The 18,100-nt window shown below is 38.9% G+C and overlaps 1 protein-coding gene across 1 annotated transcript in view; it reads left to right on the top strand.

Moving 5' to 3' along the window:
- Positions 1–541: 541 nt before the first annotated feature.
- The window catches only part of LOC104619454 (versican core protein-like), a gene marked incomplete at both ends in the record, with an annotated part of 75,194 nt that continues 57,635 nt past the window's right edge, over positions 542–18,100 (top strand). Inside the window, 3 exons of the mRNA XM_010285337.1 lie at positions 542–911; positions 11,797–11,971; positions 12,086–12,213. Coding sequence (XP_010283639.1) covers positions 542–911; positions 11,797–11,971; positions 12,086–12,213 — 673 coding nt within the window. The remainder of the gene's footprint in view (positions 912–11,796; positions 11,972–12,085; positions 12,214–18,100) is intronic.

Genomic DNA, 18,100 nt, shown 5'->3' with positions numbered 1-18,100 from the left:
GAATAATGGAATAAGGGATGTCATGTATTCCAAGTCATGGGCTATGATTTACTCCTAGGACAGGAGCAAATGAACAAGCTACTGAGGTAAGGCAAGGTGTAAATGTCAGTACCTTCCCTGTGTGCATGCTTTTGGTCAGCAATAGATGTCAGATAACTCATCATCTTTCACGCAGAGTGGTCTTCCTCCGATGAAGTAAAAAAACATAGCCCTTACAGTTCATCCGTCACCTAAAATTTCAACACAGTTTCTGAAGAAGGTTAGTAGCTTGGTGACTGTAACAAATGGAGAAAATAAGTCAGAAAGCAGTGAGTTAAATTTGCCCAAATAGGGAAGGGTTCTATCAGCAGCCTAGGATATTGGTGCAAACTCTTTTTTTTAGCTTATACTAATCATCCTGTTACAGATCTGCTAAGGTTTGGATTTCAGGTCTTGCACGTCTGTGAATAGTTAAATAACAATGAAATGTATCTTTTTCCAGTTTTGCTGTTCCACTGATGTGATTTCTCCTTTCTCTCCCCTCTCTCCCCTTTTTCTAGTCAAAGCAGAAAAAAAAACCCTGGTAAAGGGATCCCTCTCTGGAACTTCAGTCCTGCCATGCTTCTTTTCAACCACACCCACTATAGCCTCCAGCTATGCAGCTGAGTATCTTCGAATCAAATGGTCAAAGGTTGAACTGGATAAAAGTGGGAAAGATGCAAAAGAAACCACGGTCCTGGTGGCCCAAAATGGCAACATCAAAATAGGTCAAAGCTACAAAGACAGAGTGTCTGTTCCGACCCATTCAGAGGAGACCGGTGATGCTTCGCTGACTTTCTCTAAGCTGCGTGCAAGTGATGCAGGGGTGTATCGCTGTGATGTTATGTACGGAGTTGAAGACACACAAGGCATTGTATCATTGGCTGTTGAGGGTAAGAATTTATCTATTTCATTTGTAATCAACAGTGATTCCAGTTAAAACAGTAAAAGTTAGTAATTAACGTCTAACTAGAGAGCATTTAAAGGAAGGTCTTTACCAATTGACCCTTCCTTAATGGTTCACTGTTCCCATTCTCTTTCTGTCTTTTATTTATTCTTATTAATCTTTTCCAATCTATATCTCTCTTATTTCTCACTTACATCTTTGGAGAGGCTACTTTTGATTCCTGGAACAAATGCTGTTACGTTATTCCCAAACTAGTTTGGTACTTTGGGTTTCTATCATTTGCAAGACAAGCTCCTTCTTTTACTTTTTTTTTTTTAGGAGATACTTCTAAAGTTTTCTGAAACCAGGCCTTGTGAAACATGATACATGTTGTACTAATACATCTGTCTGAAAATGTCAGTGTCCTTACAAGAAGACATATGTGGCAGGCAGAAGCAGTTTCTTTTTAATTGTTTGTGTAGGATGAAAAGAAGCAACTGGCTTGCTACTGGAGCTGTGGTTGGCCTGTCTTGCCACTTGATGTACAAAACCATAATGCCAACAAAACTGGGAGCCACTCTTTCTGTGATAGGAACATCAAGCACAAAGAAAGTTTCTTTTGTCCCAGCATTAAAGTTTGGATGGAAAGGTAGGAAGAAACCCATCTGGAAGAAGCTGTAGCAAAGCAAGTAGTGAGGTGGCTGCTAATGTTCTTCCATGTGGAGGACCCAGGGCTAAGAGTTTGCTTGCCACCACTATAAGGAAATAGCCTTCAAAACCTTGAGGGGGAGACGTGTGCATATAAAGAGATAGAAGAGGCAGGCCTTTCAAAAGCATGTACGTTGCAAAAGGAACATCTGATCTATAGGTGTTTTTCTCCTAAGAGCCTGCCTATACAGCATAAGTACAGTGCAGAGACCGTTTCATAGCCTGGTGCTGTATAGTCCTGTCAGTTTGGCGCTGAGCCTGAGCTAACAAACTGTGCTGAAAGCAGGACGTATTAGCCCAGGCTCTGTGCCATGTAAATGCAAATTCTGGATCCAAATTACTGTGCGTGCTTATAACAACACTGTGTTGTGTGGATGAACCAGCTCACGTGAGCCTTAATTTGGGCTTTGCCTTGCACTTCTTTGCACTTAGGTGTTTTTTGAAAGGTCAGTATTTACTCAAATGACTGAATCCCAAAACAAACATTAATATCTGCTGCTGGAAATTATGGCTTTGGCTGAAATTATTTTTGTGAGCTTACTACTACATTGTTCTTCCAATATGCTTAACCTAATTTAAACAGCCTTCTGGCGTTGATTCAGTGAAAGGTTTTAAAGGTGTGGTCTTAACTTGGAAATGCAATAAAACAGTGTAACCATTAATGTCTGTATAACTTCATATACTGTTTAGTCCTAATGCCAAAAGCAAAAGAAATCCTGGTTTGAACATTACTTTTCAGAAATGAGTGTACCTGGCATTCCTTATTCCTTTTCAAGTACTCCCTTGACTACATATCTATATCCAGGAGCAGCAGACGTGTACTACAAAAAAACCCCTGATGATTTATAGCAATACTTTAGCTTCTGTTGTTAGTGCTCCTGTAAAACACTGCAATGAGAGAAACTGATCAGATTTTTTTTTTTAATTGAAAGAAAATTTCACACGCTCCATTTTCTTTCTGCAACTGTTATTTTCCTTGATTCCTTTAATGTCAAAATTTCAGGAGAGCATAAAGCCAGATCTTGACCCACATGGAAAATAGCATTTTTAGATTATAATTTGTGCACTCCATTCTCCATTTTCTACTTTAAGTAAACAAATGTCATTTATCAAGCTCAAAAGGATTTCATGTAAATATTGTTGCCCAAATCTTCTACCCTCATTTCAGTAAGGCTTTGTGAGTTTTTTTTGTGATTTCAGCTTTTATTTTAAAAACCCCACAAAATAGAAATATTAGCCCCAAATGCAATTTATTTCCAGTATGCTGTCTTTTCGAATCTGCACCCCAAGTGATAACAATTGGAGAGACATGGTCTTCTGAACACTGTCTTTGTACACTCTTCACTGCCTGTCGTTAGCGTGGTGTGGGGAGATTTTTCCACGTTAATTGCAGTAACTTTGGAGCTGACGGCTAGCATGGTTCAGCACTGTGCTCTGGTCAGCTCTCCCGGGTGGAGCTGGTGCTGGTGCCTGCAGGGCGACCCATGAAGTAATGGTAAAATTATCACCCATTCTGCTATTCTGCACATTTTACGCTCATCACAAGTGAAACATAAAACGCATTTGTGTAGCACTATCTTTCTGAGGACTGAGCAGGCATGTGTTGCTTTAGCTTTTCAATGGATTAGAACTATGCAGAAAAAGTGGTAACTCTCGCTCAGGTAGCACTTTCTTGATCCTATATCTTAACCCTAATGTGAAGCAGAATTATTTTATTAAAGTTATTAAGCTCCTGCAAAATTCCCTGTGTGGGGCAACTTAGGTGTGGGAAGATACGTTACTAATGCTTCATCTGTTTCTTTAAGTGCCAACCCTATTATGTGTATTAAGTCCAATTTAATAAATTTCTGAGAAATGGCCAAATGAAGTAGGGCAAAGCTTATCTGCATCATTCTGCTGAAGTAGGTGAAATTGCTCTTTTGTTATTTTGATAGCTTTGTTGGGGTTTGTATGTTTTTTTGTTTGGATATTTTTAAACCCATGCAGGACTTGAGTTCTAGATATTTTCCAGTTTTCCATTTGTTTTATGGACATTCCCTCATTCAAAACTTTCAAACAAAAAGCATCATTGAAACAGGTATATAGGCTCAGACAGCTGTACTCTTTGTTTTTCAAATGAACCTTTGCAAGTAAGATAATATATAACTGGGAGAGCTAACTTTTATTCTGTTCACCAGGAGCTCAGAGAAATCACCAAGACACGGTGCCTTAAGATGGTATCTGGTATCTGCTGAGCAGTGCTTACCTGTATGTGTATCATTAGCTTGTGATAGAGGTGAAACAACTTGATTTGCACCCTGTTTAAACCGCTCAACTTAAAGTCAAGTCTCAGCTGCTTTATTTTTACTAGGGATATAAGAGTGGTTGTGTTCCTGTTACTAACTGGGTTGACTTGGCTGTGTGTACAGTCCTGGGGATCTGATCTGGGAAAGACATAGCAATGCAGGACTAGAAGGACATGCTGTGTCACTTAATCTAGTTCTTTTGGTATTGAAAGTAACCATGTTACATGCTGTGCTACATGCCTTTGCTAATTCCAAAATCAAATGAGAGCACCCATTCACATTTGTTATCAGGTGCTTTGCATATTTCACCTCTAAGATCGGTGGGGTTAGATTGAACTGTGCCCTATATGTTACTATTTTCATTTTACAGCTGGTGAAAGTGTAAGAGAGAGGAGTGAGACACTTAATTTTAGCCCACGCAGGAAGTTTCAGGGCAGCCAGGTGGCTGCCCTGCTCGTTAATCTCAACCGCAGAGCTGTCCTTGAGGCAGGGGACAGTGCCAGTGCCGATAGGTCTGCAGGCTCACGCAGAGGGGCAGTTTCATCACCCTAGATACCTCCTTTCCTGTTACTAATTGTGGGAAGTGCTTTCCTTACACCCTGGTTGCTGCTATAATTACATTGACCTCTCAGACAAGGATATTTCATGTTCAAAATGGATCTAACAGTATTACAGTGTTACATGCTTCAGCTTCTTACAAGAAGAGAAATATGCAGAACAAGTCATTTATATTCATCTTTCCTTCCACATGTTGTCTCCTCTGTCTTCTCTGCATGTGTCTCTGCAATTTTCCTTTTTTCTCAGGAGCAATTCTTCCTTTGTCAGCTCTTGTAATTTCATCTTTTTACAGTGTTTTGAGCTTTCCTTCTGACCATTCTTGATGTTATTAAACCCACAAATCAAACTGTCTCACATTAAGAGTCCTTGGTCTCACAGCTTTTGTTGTTGTTCTTAGTCATTTCCTTGCCACTGTTGTCTGAAAATGTCAGGTCTCAGGAGCCTTCAGATACTTTGGAGACATGGTTTCCCTTCTCAGTAGCTAACACTGAGCTGCCACTTCCTTCCCACTTTAAGCTGCTTTTGGAAACTGGTGGGTTTTCGCTGTATCCCACTAGAGACATATTGAAACAAAGTGGAGGTTGATGAGCAGCAGGAAATGCCTTCTGAAGATCATCCCCAAGTGTTCACTTACCTGCTAATAGTTTACCAAACACAATTTCACCACCTTGACTTGGATGCCAAGTCTAAAATTAGGAAACCTGAAGCCAGGGTGGGACTTCTTTCACCTTCAACAATTTAAGGTCCCGTGCCTAGTCTAAGCTAAGCACGCAGGCTCATGCTACTTCCAGCTCCTCTCTGAAGAGAGTCTTGGGTGAGATGAGTTCTGTGGCAGTCACCAATTAAAGATATTTAGATGACTAGTCTAGTCTAGACTTCTAACCTTTAGGCAAAGCAAACTATGGTAAGTTGAATCCTGGAAATGGTTTTATAGAAGTATTGCTGTACCCCTCTGTCAACATTTATTCCCTCTCTCTAGTTATAACAAAGTCCGTTTGTATAAAATAGTTTTGAGATACCTTGTAAAAAGCTGACCTAGAAGTGCAATGTAACAGTACTCTTCATTCGGGAACATAATTGAATATTTAAAGAAATTCTTGTTTTGTTTGGTGAGAGGATATTAGGCAATAAAAAATAATATGTATAATCAAGTGTAATCAAAAAGAAGAAATCTGAACAACCCACTCATTTGAGCTGATTTTTTGTTATCCTCCTTGGAGATGATTGGATTTAAAGAGATCAAATTGGCAAATGGTATCCTTCCAGTTTTATTGCTCTTTTTTCATATTTTGTTGGTGAATATTTTTTACCAATAATAAGAGCACTTTATCCTTTTCTTATTGATGTCTTGGGAGACCACTTTTTTCATGGGCTTCATTTTGCTAGTTTCTGTTTGATTCTGCTGCAAGTCTGAGAGACTTTTTTAGTCTTTTTAGTTTTGTGTGGTTTTTTTTTTTTTAAAAAAGTAAAGAAAATCCTAGGCTTAAAATACTGACCTTCTTAATGGAAAGAAGCAGCAATTAGGGAAGCAGAGTAGATCGTAATTCACATTTTAATTTTTATGCAAACTCTTCTTTCTTGCAGGCATTATTATGATAATAAATGGGAATTGTTTCCAATGTGGGAATGCTGCCACTCAATTGTGCTGTTAGCCCTCAGAGATTGTGTGTTGACAACCTAATAGATTTATTCTCTCTACAGCCAGAACTCTCCTTCATTATCTCTAAAGTATAGCATTTGAAGAGATGCTTTTATTTAATCTTTTAGACTTATCTGTCTTGAAACCTTACCACTGCTTGATGTTGAACTTCCATGCTTCCTTGCTAACTAAATTAACATGGACTGATGCATTTTTAAGCTTGTGTTTTTCTCTCCTGCATCATGGATCCCAAGGAATCTCTGACTTCTGTAGCTGTCAAGGAAAGAGCACAATGGGTAGCAGGCATCAAAGGGTGGGAGAAGACAATTTATTTCTGGGTGAGAAAGACCCAGGGTCTACGTGTAAGGCATGTCAGGAACAGGAAAGCAAGTGTTTTGATCAAGCTGCCGTGTCGCTCAGGTAGGGACTGGGCACACGGCAGCCAATGGGCAGGCTGGTGGGGTTTCTGCTTCAGGCTCAATGGAGGAGCTTTGGTGGGAGACCTCTGAGCCCAGGCAGTGCATGGCATGCCTTCACAGGCAGCATGGTAAAGCAGAGGCCAGTACTAATGGCTAAACTGGTTTTATGATGTTGGTCATCCCCCAGTATGAGGAGAGTTGTGAGAGGCTGTATTTTTTTTTTTTTTTTAAGTAATTGTAATTTAAGTAGCAGTGCCTTGGCCTCAGTGAACACTTGCGTGACCTAGTACGTTGCTGTGCAGGGATAACCGCGTTGGGCAGGTGATGCACTGTGTATTTAGAGATTAATACAGATGTAGAAAAGAAGTCCTCCCCCTGAGAAAAATACAGGTAAAGCTTAACACCTATCACTTTCCTCATCTGGACCAACTTGGTCAGAAGAACTCACATACACCTGCACACAACTGCGTTGCTCTGTGAGGACAGACACAAAGATTTTGCATGGAGGAGCAGCTTGACAGTTAGTGCAAGAAGTCTCTGTCCCTGGAGAGCAGGAGGTGCTGGGCCTGCAGAGTGGAGGGGTTGGTATGCACTTTCTCTCCCCACGAGGAGAAGTTCCTTCAGGCATTTGGCAAGGGGATGATGCAAGGCAAGCCTGTTCTTCTCAGGTTGCCAAAGCCTAAGGCAGGGGTCAGAAGATGGGTGCCAAGCCTCCAACGATGAACACAAATGAATTATTCGTGCAGGAAGCTGAAAATGCTGCCCTATTCCTTTCCTTTCATACAGTGCTCAGTCCTGTAACCTCTATTTTGGCGTGTATTTGTAACGTAAATTTTCTTCTGCATTAAAGGCGAGGAAGATAACAAAACTGTGTGGTAGCTTTGGCAGTGGGTTGGGGGTTATTTCAGGGGTCTGCACCACAGTGGCTAAGGTTTGAACATAAAAATTTACAGAATAACAACCACTACCATCATAATCTTTTATCTTTGGATATTCTTTGCTGTGTGAAACAACTTCTGAAATTCAGGCTTTATGTGACGCCAAGAGTGCTTGTTGCAGCGGTGTGAGCTCACTAGTGAAAGTGAACTGTAATTTATTATCCGTACCAGGAGCCCTTCCCCTGCAGATTTTGCCCTTCCGCAGAAGTTTTGCTGCACGATACCCTGGCAAGTAATAAAGCAAAGCTGTAACTCAAGGGTGTGAAACCACAGAGCCAGGCTTTTAACTGTGGAAGCCCCATTTTGTTAAAAGTGAAGCATTTTATGTTTTCTGGTCTAAGACAAGGATAAATGATTAAAAGACGTTCTCTCTTGCTCAGGAAGAAGGGAATTTTGGATGCTACAAATTGCTTTCCTGTGAGTGCTCTTTCTTGCAGATGTTGCTACTGCTTCCTGTAATTACACTGACTTTGTTTGCCAAATGTTCAGCGACAACATTATACTGCTGTAGTCTGTTTTCCAGTTGCTTTATTTGTTCTTAGGACACATCCTTTCTTGCCTTTTCTTTCAGAGAGGAAAAAAAGGAAAAAAAAATCCTTTACAAATGTTTTAAAGTGCAAAAACTTGGACAATGGATTTTGCCCCTCTCTCTCTGTCTAACTGAAACAATGAAAGTCCTGCACTTTAATCTTCTTAGCCCCAGGGGGTCCTCTAATTATTGCAGCTGTTGCACAGGCTTATACATACTGACGTCCTCCTCCCCATTCATCTTGGAGGCTCTTTTATGTCCATTAGCTCCTCACTGGAAATGGAAGAGCCTTCAGCTCTAAGAATAGGTGAAGTTTACCTTTTGGATCAGGGCGAGGAGAACAAAGCATTCTCCAAGTTCCTTTCCAGGATTTACAAATGACTAAAGGCTCTTCTCAGCACTGCAAAAGCTACTTTAAATTAGCAGCAAGATTAACTCTTTAGTCCTGCCTTATTCAGGTATCCCAAATATATGCCAGCTAGGAAGGGCAGTGGTTGCTTCCAACACAGAATAAATGAGAGGCAAGATAGCTGGTTCTGGAGAATGCAGTCATATATGTAAGTAGTAGGATGCTTTGAAAAAATACAAGTTTGGAGGAATATATTGCCATCTCCTGCTAAGTTAATGAACCTTTTCGTGGTTGCACTAAGCAGCAGTGCTCTTGTGCCCTTTTGAAGTCATATGGCATCAGTTAAGCAGTCTTGCAAAAAACCAACAAAAGAGGCGGCAATTAATCTAAATTCATGTAAAATACATTTTAACTAAGATTAAAAGAGAACAACAATTCGAATGAACAAATTGCTTCGCATGCTTGCGCATTTCTGTTTTGACTCTGAGTTATAGAGTTAGCGTCAAATATTGTATACTGCAGAAACACCAATGCTACCAAAAGAAAGGTTTAAAGTGTTTGTATACATTCAAGAATAACATTCAGTAAATACTAGATCCCCAGATTGTGACTATTATTATGGGTTTGTACTTATGATTCAGGGTAAATGTTTTACCTGCTGCTGTTGTGAGCTCTGTAAAGCTTGTCCATTTCTTATTTCTAGTCCCAGAACAACAAGCAGGTCTCTTGAACTCATATTTTTGTTTATCACTGTGCTACTTAACATAGTAATACTCATTTATAGTAGCAGGTAACTTGCTCACAGTGTCAACCAATGTTACTGAATTCTGAATATGTTAAAATAAATATTTTAATGCATACCACAGCTTAAAAAAAATTTCTCCAATTCATATTTTTGTTATTTTAAGTTTTTAAATTCCAAACATGATTAGTTGCTATTGCCTAACTCTTTTTATGCTGTTAGTGCTCTGTTTTGGAACATGTGGTAAAGCACAGTGTTGTTTAGGGTACACAAAGCCAAAATATGCCCATACACATATAAATATATACATATTTGTATAAATAAAGTTTTGCAGATCTTAAGACAATGTAAATGGTATGTAAATTTGCCCCAACTAGGCAATGAAAGATGCCCTATAACAGAGAAAATGCAGGGATACAGGAGCTGGTAAAGCTCTCTCTCTGAGATTCCTTTTTGATCTCTCCTGGTACAGATAGTTCACATTAATATGAAAATGTGCTTAAGGCTGTGCTCTATCACCAAGGCTGTCTGGAGTGCTGTGGCCCCCATCCATGCTGTTCTGCTCCTTTGGCTCCCAGCACAGGATGAAGATGTGCACTAGAAGTTATCGGTCTTTTCTAGCTCCTGAAGTCTGCCCAGAAATTGTTTGGAAGGGTGTTATGGGGCCCGGGCCAAATAATGCAGTGAACTAATCTAACAATTTAACAGCCTTGATGACTGAATTGCAGACACCTGGAATATCTAATTTAGTAATTTAAACATAGCCAATATCTTTCAGGGTGTATTCTTCATCTGTCACTGTTGCCAAACAATGCTTGGGTCCATTAGAAGCTGAAAATACATCATTGCTTGGAAGAAGCACTGTTCATGATGGGTTCTGTCAGTGGTTTCTGAAAAGGCATTTTATGGGGATGCTAGTGGTCTGTAAGATTCCAGTTAGTGGCTGCAGCTGGAATGTGACTCCATATTAAATGATGGAATTTTGGGATTCCCAGTGTTTCCTCTTCTATTTCCTCTGTCTCTGCCAGTCGCTTTGATAAAATTGGTCTCTGATTGAGGTTTAACCTATCTGTGAGTAGTTACAAGATAATGTATTTTATTTTAATTTCAGAAACTATCTTAATGAATCACAACAAGCAGAAAAATGTTTATTTTATTGGCCATATCTAGACCTTTGAGTGGCAAAATTTTACTGAATTTTTCTGCATGAGAGAAAGTATTTCTAAATATATTGGAACCTCTTGAATCAACATTTTACTAAGTTACACATATTTCTATTTTTTCATAAATTAGCAGAATTCTATCTTTCAACAATGGTCTAATACCAAAGCTTTGTTGTTAAATTCATTATTGCTACAGTGCCACCATTTTCGCAAACTACATTACAGTATGTTATTTCTTCATCATGAAGTACTCCAATAAAATCATCAGAGAAAAGGAACATTTTATGTTCCTAAGCAATTATTTTTCTTGCTTTGTAGCCATTCTATGTAGTGGGTGTTTTATGGTGTTGCAATGCTTCTGAAGATTTTAGAGTGCAATAAGTGAGATTAAATGTTATTTTTCAGAGATCATTGGGGGACATATTTTTGATGCTAATCTGTAAAAGACACTGGCAATTTGGGGGAAGTGATTTTGCAAGGTGGAATATCTGTTTTCTGCCATTTCAGAGTTGGTGTCCTTTATGGTTTGTTTTAGGTGTGCATATGCAGCTGTTTCCAAATTCAGTGGGAATTTTATATATTTTTATATATATATATATCTCAAACAGAATGTGGCTTCTAGACAGATCCTGTCTTAACCAAAACCATCTTAACTTTAGGCCTCCCTCTCCAAATGTCTGATATGCTCAAGTAACTTTTGAAATTGTTGAGATTCTTTCCAGAACCAGAAAGGCCCCAAATAAAAGCAAGCTTTGTTTTGTCTGTATCATTAGTAGTGTGTGCAGGAAAACATGGTTATGAAAAATTGACCAACAGCTATATATTTATAAATGTTATATTTGGAGTAAGTTTTGATGCATAGGAACAGACATCAGGGCCATCACCAAGTAACAAATCTCCATCAAAAATACAATTTATTTGGTGCCCCCATTGGTCATGACTCACTGCAGCTAGCAGACCTCAAGCACTCAAGGGATCCCCATTCACTGTTGGCACTTCTGCATGCAGTTACGGCAGCTGTCTGCTTCAGGAAGTCTATTTTTAAGCACTCTCTTTCTGAGGACTAGATGTGCTTAGTCTTGTCTGGTCATGCAGTTTGACTTGCACTTGGGTGTAGTCCAGTAAACCAACATGTCGGGTAATGCTGTTAGCGCAAGCAGCCTTGCCTGCAGTCCAATTAGCTGACCAGCACTTGCAGCTGGAAGAGTCTGTATAACTATGTCATATCACTGACATATTTTAGCATCCATTCTCCCTTTTGATCAAGATTTTCTGTAAAACATCAGTAAAAATGCATTTATGGTTTAATTACTTTTTTTCTGTGTGTATAGCAAATATAATTTCACCAACTATTAATAACCTAAGGTGTTATATAATTACTGGTAGCAGCCACTAGAGGGGGGGACATCATTTGTATGATAGGATATCTTTTAGCCTTTTACTGTTTAAGTTGGACCCATCTGTTTTCAGCATTGTAAAATTACCTAGGTAAAGTTATAGTATGGTGATGGTTGCAGAAACAATACAAAATATGTCACTAATGTAAGATTTTGTCTTTTCAGGAGTTGTATTTCACTATCGTGCAGCAACCAGCAGGTATACTCTGAATTTTACACAAGCTCAGAAAACTTGTCGGGACAATGGTGCTGTCATAGCAAGCCCAGAACAACTGAAAGCAGCCTATGAAGATGGATTTGAGCAGTGTGATGCTGGCTGGTTGTCCGACCAGACTGTTAGGTGAGACAATTAAAAGGCCCTTTGACACAGTTTCCCAAAATTAATATGCCTAACCTGTACAGACTAAAAACGCTGATTTATTGTAATAATCAATATGAGCATGTTGCATTTCAGGTATCCAATTAGACATCCAAGAATTGGATGCTTTGGAGATAAAATGGGAAAGAAAGGAGTCAGAACATATGGGCGCCGTTTTCCTAATGAAACATATGATGTGTATTGCTATGTGGAACGCATGGAAGGTAAGATAGATCCGTATTTACTCTGCACTGCAAAATTTAAAAATCACTAGAGATTCTAATGTAGAAAGGCAAAGAAATAAGAATTTCTGTGTAAAATAAGTTTTAGCTGTTTTGAATCTGAAGAGGATTGCTGAATGAAGTAAACCTATAGTTTGTGGTCTGGCAGGCCTTAATTAAAAGTGAATGTGAAGTCTACAAAGAGACAGTCAGGTTTACAGCTGCTATAGTTAGTGCAGAAGATCTTAGAAAAGTTGCTGTTGAAGCATCTTATTTTTTGAATGTTATAAAAGGATTTTCAAGGAAATGCATTTAATCTTTGAGAAACTATATATACTATATATATAAAAAGATGGATATAGTACATGTGCTAACTGTATTATAGTTCATAAAGTATGTAATTAAGGTTTTTATGTCCCCATGGCATAAAATTAGATAGATATTTAATTGCAATCCAAGTTTAATAATATACTTTTGAAAAAGGGGCATCTCAGCATCAAAAAAAAACAAACAAGCAAGAACTTTCCAATGAGGAATATGGATCTTCTTTAGTAAAATTCTTTGCAAGTCCAGAATGCAACTGTAGTCTTTTCAGAAGTTGCTAATTAAATGGCTCTAATGCAGCAGCGTGATTATGACTCTGCCACGTAGTGACCATGGATCCTGTTGTGAACCCCGTGGTATATTGTTGATCCATGGTTAGTCTCTATGATCAGTCTTTATTCAACAAAGAGTTTGATTTTTCTGTGATTTTTCTGTAAATTTTTCTGTGATTGGGCAGTGCCAGCATGCAGAAATCTCCATATTACAGGTGTGATGTTGTAATCGTTTCTTATAATCTCTCTTCTGGAAATGAATTTAACTATATTCTTTCAGTGGGCATATAGGTATGTTCCAGACACCAGATATCCTTATGCTTAGACATTACTGTGACTAGTTAAATATGTATACTTAAAATATAAATGCAGAAATAGCCTTTCCTGTCCTGTAGCCTATTTTTTTTGGCTTTGTGCTGGTTATGCACATGGGAACTTCATTCTGGTACAGAAATACTCTTCAACACGGACCAAAGTACATTTTCCATTTACCACAGAGGTCTGAGTGTGTCACACTGCTTCTTTTCACAAAAAGAAATTTTGACTAATCTGTATCATTCCTTGATATCTATAATCATTCCTTGTTCTTCCCAATGCCTAGTTCCATTCCCTCTTAGGAACAGAGAAATGTAACTTACTATGGAGAAGCTTATCCTGGATGCATGTGAGCCAGCAGTTTTTCAGGGTCAAATATTCTCACTGAGCTTTTAAAAATAAAAATTAAAAAAAGTCAAACCTGAAGCCTATTTCACTGACACTAATGTTCTCTGCTCAGAACAACCTTGAATCAGGCCCTGAGGTTCAAAGAGGTTGCAGCAACTGTGCAGTCTTCTTTAATGAAAATGCACATGCATAGGTTTTCTGTTTCACATGGACATTAATTGATTGTTCTTTGTTACTAAATTTCATTTACCAAGATTTATGGGCTGGCTTTCCTCTCTGGATAGTTGTACATTTCTGTCTTATTGTTGTCGGTGAGAATCTGTTTAAATATATGCATATCTTTGTGGCCTATCATCTGGACTGCAGTAATGTGACCTGCTTGGATATGAAAGCTTCAGCATTTAAGAAATATAAGCTAGCACAGCATATTGAGGAGATTTGGTCTATCAACCAGGTAACAATAAGCACGTCTTTTTACCATCCTCCTTGCACAGTAGCTTCCTGTGGAAAATTTATTAAAGCAAATGCACCGTTTCAGCTTTTATCTTAAAGTCTCCATAGCCTGGGATAAGGGTTAAAGACCTACAAGGACAAGACCTGCAAGGGCCTTGAAGACTATGATTGACTACTTCACCTCTGGGATTCATTTAAACTCTCCAAGACTGTTACAAAGCCTGTTGTATGGTAACAGAATGCTCATAGAGATGGGTACAGGTTCAGAATGAAACTCGGCAGGAAGCAAAGATGGTATAGACGTATTATACTGACATGCAGAGGAGTTAATTTATTCTATCTGGATGAAGAGAAACAGGTGTGTGTTAGGAAGACACAATACCACATCATGGTATAGTGCAGGATAAATTATTCCTCAGTGCCTTCACAGAAACCTGAGCCTCTGAGCCAGACTTCCTTTTTAAGATGGAGCTAAAGAGACAAGATGGCTTTGTCTATATAACAGAATCAATTTCTAAAAGAACAAAGATGAATTTCAAATGCAGAGCTTGTTTGAAGTTACATAGCACCAATGAGATTACACTGTGGAATCACTCACCCACAAAAAACCAGAAAATTAGATAAAATGTCATCAGAAGTTATTGGAAAGTGAACATGGCAGTAAACTAGACCTGTGTTTTGTTTGCTGTATTGTAACACATTCATACATTGGTAGAAGACTTAGACTCTGAGATTTAAGGTTAAGCCAAATTTCTGATTTCTCTGTCCACCAAAGGCTGATTCGGCCAGGTATGACCCTTCTCTTGTAATGAGTGCTCTCAACACCTCATTAATACAACGGGCATTCATGGTACTTAGCATACTGTAGAACTGTGCTTAAATATGATTTTTTCCCTGTAAATTTGAAAGTCCATATCTGCATAGCCTGTACTGATTCAATGCTAAATCTATGAGACTTACTTGCACTAAATAGGTCCTTATTTGGAGAACCTGTATCAGTGGGATGACTATTCATGGAATAACATGGTGCTTGATTAATGATATCAAAATCTGGGCCATAATGAGAATGTCATCATGGAATTCATTGAACAGTTATTGGTCTGTTGGCCGCTATTAGTGTGTTACCCCAGAAGGCCATAAATGGTGGTAGGAATTCTCGCAATACATTTAAAAATAAATGTGTGTTGAATTTACAGTGCTAATTTGGGTACTTGCACTGAGGATTTGTAGGAACACCACCATTTCAGTTTTCTTCCTTTCTGGCATAAAATCACAAAGTTAGCCAGAGACATGGATTTCTCCTTGAAACACAAAATATTAACTTAAATTAAAACCAGTTGTCTAGGCTAACTCTTACCATTTCCTTGTTCTGAAGAAAGCCAGAGAGAGTCAAGACTGCACAACTATAAATTAAATATTTTGAGTTTTACTAGAATACACAGAAGAATAATTATGGGAAAGATTTAAAATTTCTGAATTCTTAGTGATAAAAATAAGAATCTGGAGTCAAAATATCATTAAATAGGTACTGGACATGGTCTGTTAAAAATTGATTCACATTTCTCATATTTTGTTACATATTTCAGTGTACCAAACATTGACAAAAACATTTAGGATACCTTTAACTGTAGGAGATTATTTACTAATAAAGAGTTTAATTTAAAGTGATTGAACTGCAAAGGTTTGGATATAGCTCTGAGGTTCTTCTAACACCTCCAGCTGAAGTGGTGTCTGCACCAGTGTCTTCTCTGGAATAATTCCTTGAAAGGAAATGGGCAATGTGGAAGGAGGGGTTTCCATTCTGTCTTTAGATAAGTGTGTATGTGATTGATTTGACATTGCTGTGGTGTCAGAAACGAAGAAAAAGTGAGATCTGCTCGCCAAAGCCCACTAGTGATGTGAGGGACTGTGAGTGTGTGGTGTGGAGCCAAAGCACAAACTGCTCCATGAGGCATTGTCTTCTGGCCAAAGCCAGTTAGAAACCATATATGTCTAAGAAGTGTATGTAATATGCAGACGAGGACTCATGCTAAGAAAGTTATTTTGGGGTGGCTGTGGGGAAGATTATACAGTCTCCCTTCCATGCACCATTCCCCCCGCAGTGAGTGCAGGGAAGAAAAAGAAAAAACAAAACCAGATGTCCTTTGAATACTTTCCACCTAGTCTCATACAGTTTTGCTATTGTCATGGAAATTTCTGTGAGAATAATAAGAATTAAAGAAGTCATAGTCTAAAACATGGCTTCAGGTAAAAAGTTTCTTCTGTGTTTTGGGCAGTTAAAGATCTTCTCTATAGTCTGTTCTGACTCTGGAGCAACAATTAGATTAAGTTTTAAAACAGGGACACAGAGAAAAAGGTCTTTTTTTCTTAGTTCAGGGCCTGTGGTAGGGTGACAGCCTTTGCATTGGCTTATACTGGACACTTCTCCAGCCTTGCATTGTGTGACCTAATTGTGTGACCTATGGATCCAAGCATTCTCAAGAGGGGTACAGAGCCCAAACAGAGTAAACTAAAAAGGAAATAATGCTATGGTGGTTTTATGCATGACATTGTATTTGGGCTCATAATGTGATAAAGCTCATGTCTGGGGAGATCCAAAAATCCTAATGTCTAAATGATTTTTGTAAGGCACAAAAAAAGAATCATATAGAATGCAAAGTTCATTTTCCCCCTCTGTATAAGTAAAAGCCAGTGACACTCTGCAGCTACAGCAGAGCTCTCTAAGGGTATAGCGGTTGCCATGCTACTCTTCATGCTTGAGGGCAAGGCTATAGGAAAAGCATACTCTTCCAGTCTTGTGAAATGTAGTGGATTCCTGTTCAGCCTATGGTTTTGCATAGAATAGACCTTAGACATTCAGGAGAGTTTAATTAAATCATTACTGATGTGTATCAAAAGGAATCAACTAACTTGTTTTAACATGTAAGAGAAAAAGACTTCTCCAGCTTGTCTAGCCTTCTGCTTTAAAGTTAAACCTAGCTACTTAGTAGGTCTTTGTGGTTTTCCAGTCCTAGAGAGTGTTTCACAGTAATTTGTGACTTTGTTAAGGATACCTTTTTATTAGTCTGGTGTGTCAGAGAACTAGCCCTTAACAGAAGCACGATGGAAGAAGACAAGTGCAGCTGAGACAAGGCATTTTTTCTGTGCAGTTTGGGAAAGAGGAGGAAGGCTGGACCATGTGTTGGATTAGTAAACAGGCTGACTATATGTAGCCTCCAAGGCCCCTGCCTATGGTGAAGACAGATTAAACTTTTCAGGTCTGTCTTGGCCCAAATGTATCTGTGTGTTTTTTCCAGAGTATTCAAGTGGTCTCCATTGTCTTCACACATGTGTGGAGAGGAGGGATAGATGTGGGCAGTATCTCTTCCCTCCTTGGTGTACAAGCACTCTAGCAGTCCTGTTGATGGCTGCTGCTGCCTTTTTGTGTGGGCCTTTTGGCCAAAGAGAGAAAGAGAGGAGGAGGAAATGGAAATCCTTGGGGCACATGGTCCTCAAGGTGCAAGGGTAAATGCTTTAGTCCCTAAAGTGCCCACGGTGTTCCTGCTTCTTTGCATGCTTTATTCCGTTCTAGAAATGAAGGTTTGGACAGATTCCATGTTTCTGAGGAAAAGAAAGTCATGATGGCAGTGTCCCATCACTGCCTGAGCTTTGAACTGCCAGCCATGTGGCTGTGACCAAATATTTGAGGAGCAGCAACATCAGATTATAGCTGCAGGTGGGGAAATGTCCTTAGAATGTTCCATATAACATCAGAAAAGATGAAACTTTGTCACTTTTAGCCATCTTTCATACCTGACCCAGGGAACCTTGATCTGCAACTGTAGTCACACAACCCTGGAGTTCTAACATCTCCTGGATATCTCTTGGATATTATTATATCTTCCTTTAGTTGACACTGAAGGTTGTGGAGATTGTAGAATCTTAGCACCAAACCACAAGGTAAAGAGTAAAGATTGTGAGCACCAAATTCCAGATAGGACAGTAATAATGAACGCTTCCATTGTTCTGGGAGAGCAAAATGGGGGGAAAGACTAAAAATATTAGAGCAAAATAAATATAAATGTCTCCTCAGTATTTGCCATTCCCTCACATGGACTGGATAATAGCAAGGACATTTCATATGTGGTTGACCAGCCACCATCCACAGCAGCTGGTACGTTGCCAGATTTGTCAAAAGA

The sequence above is a fragment of the Phaethon lepturus genome, unplaced genomic scaffold (genome assembly GCF_000687285.1).
Source record: "Phaethon lepturus isolate BGI_N335 unplaced genomic scaffold, ASM68728v1 scaffold41610, whole genome shotgun sequence".
Taxonomy (NCBI): domain Eukaryota; kingdom Metazoa; phylum Chordata; class Aves; order Phaethontiformes; family Phaethontidae; genus Phaethon; species Phaethon lepturus.
The sequence above is the reverse complement of the archived record's forward strand: the minus strand, read 5'-3'. Positions and strand labels throughout refer to the sequence as shown.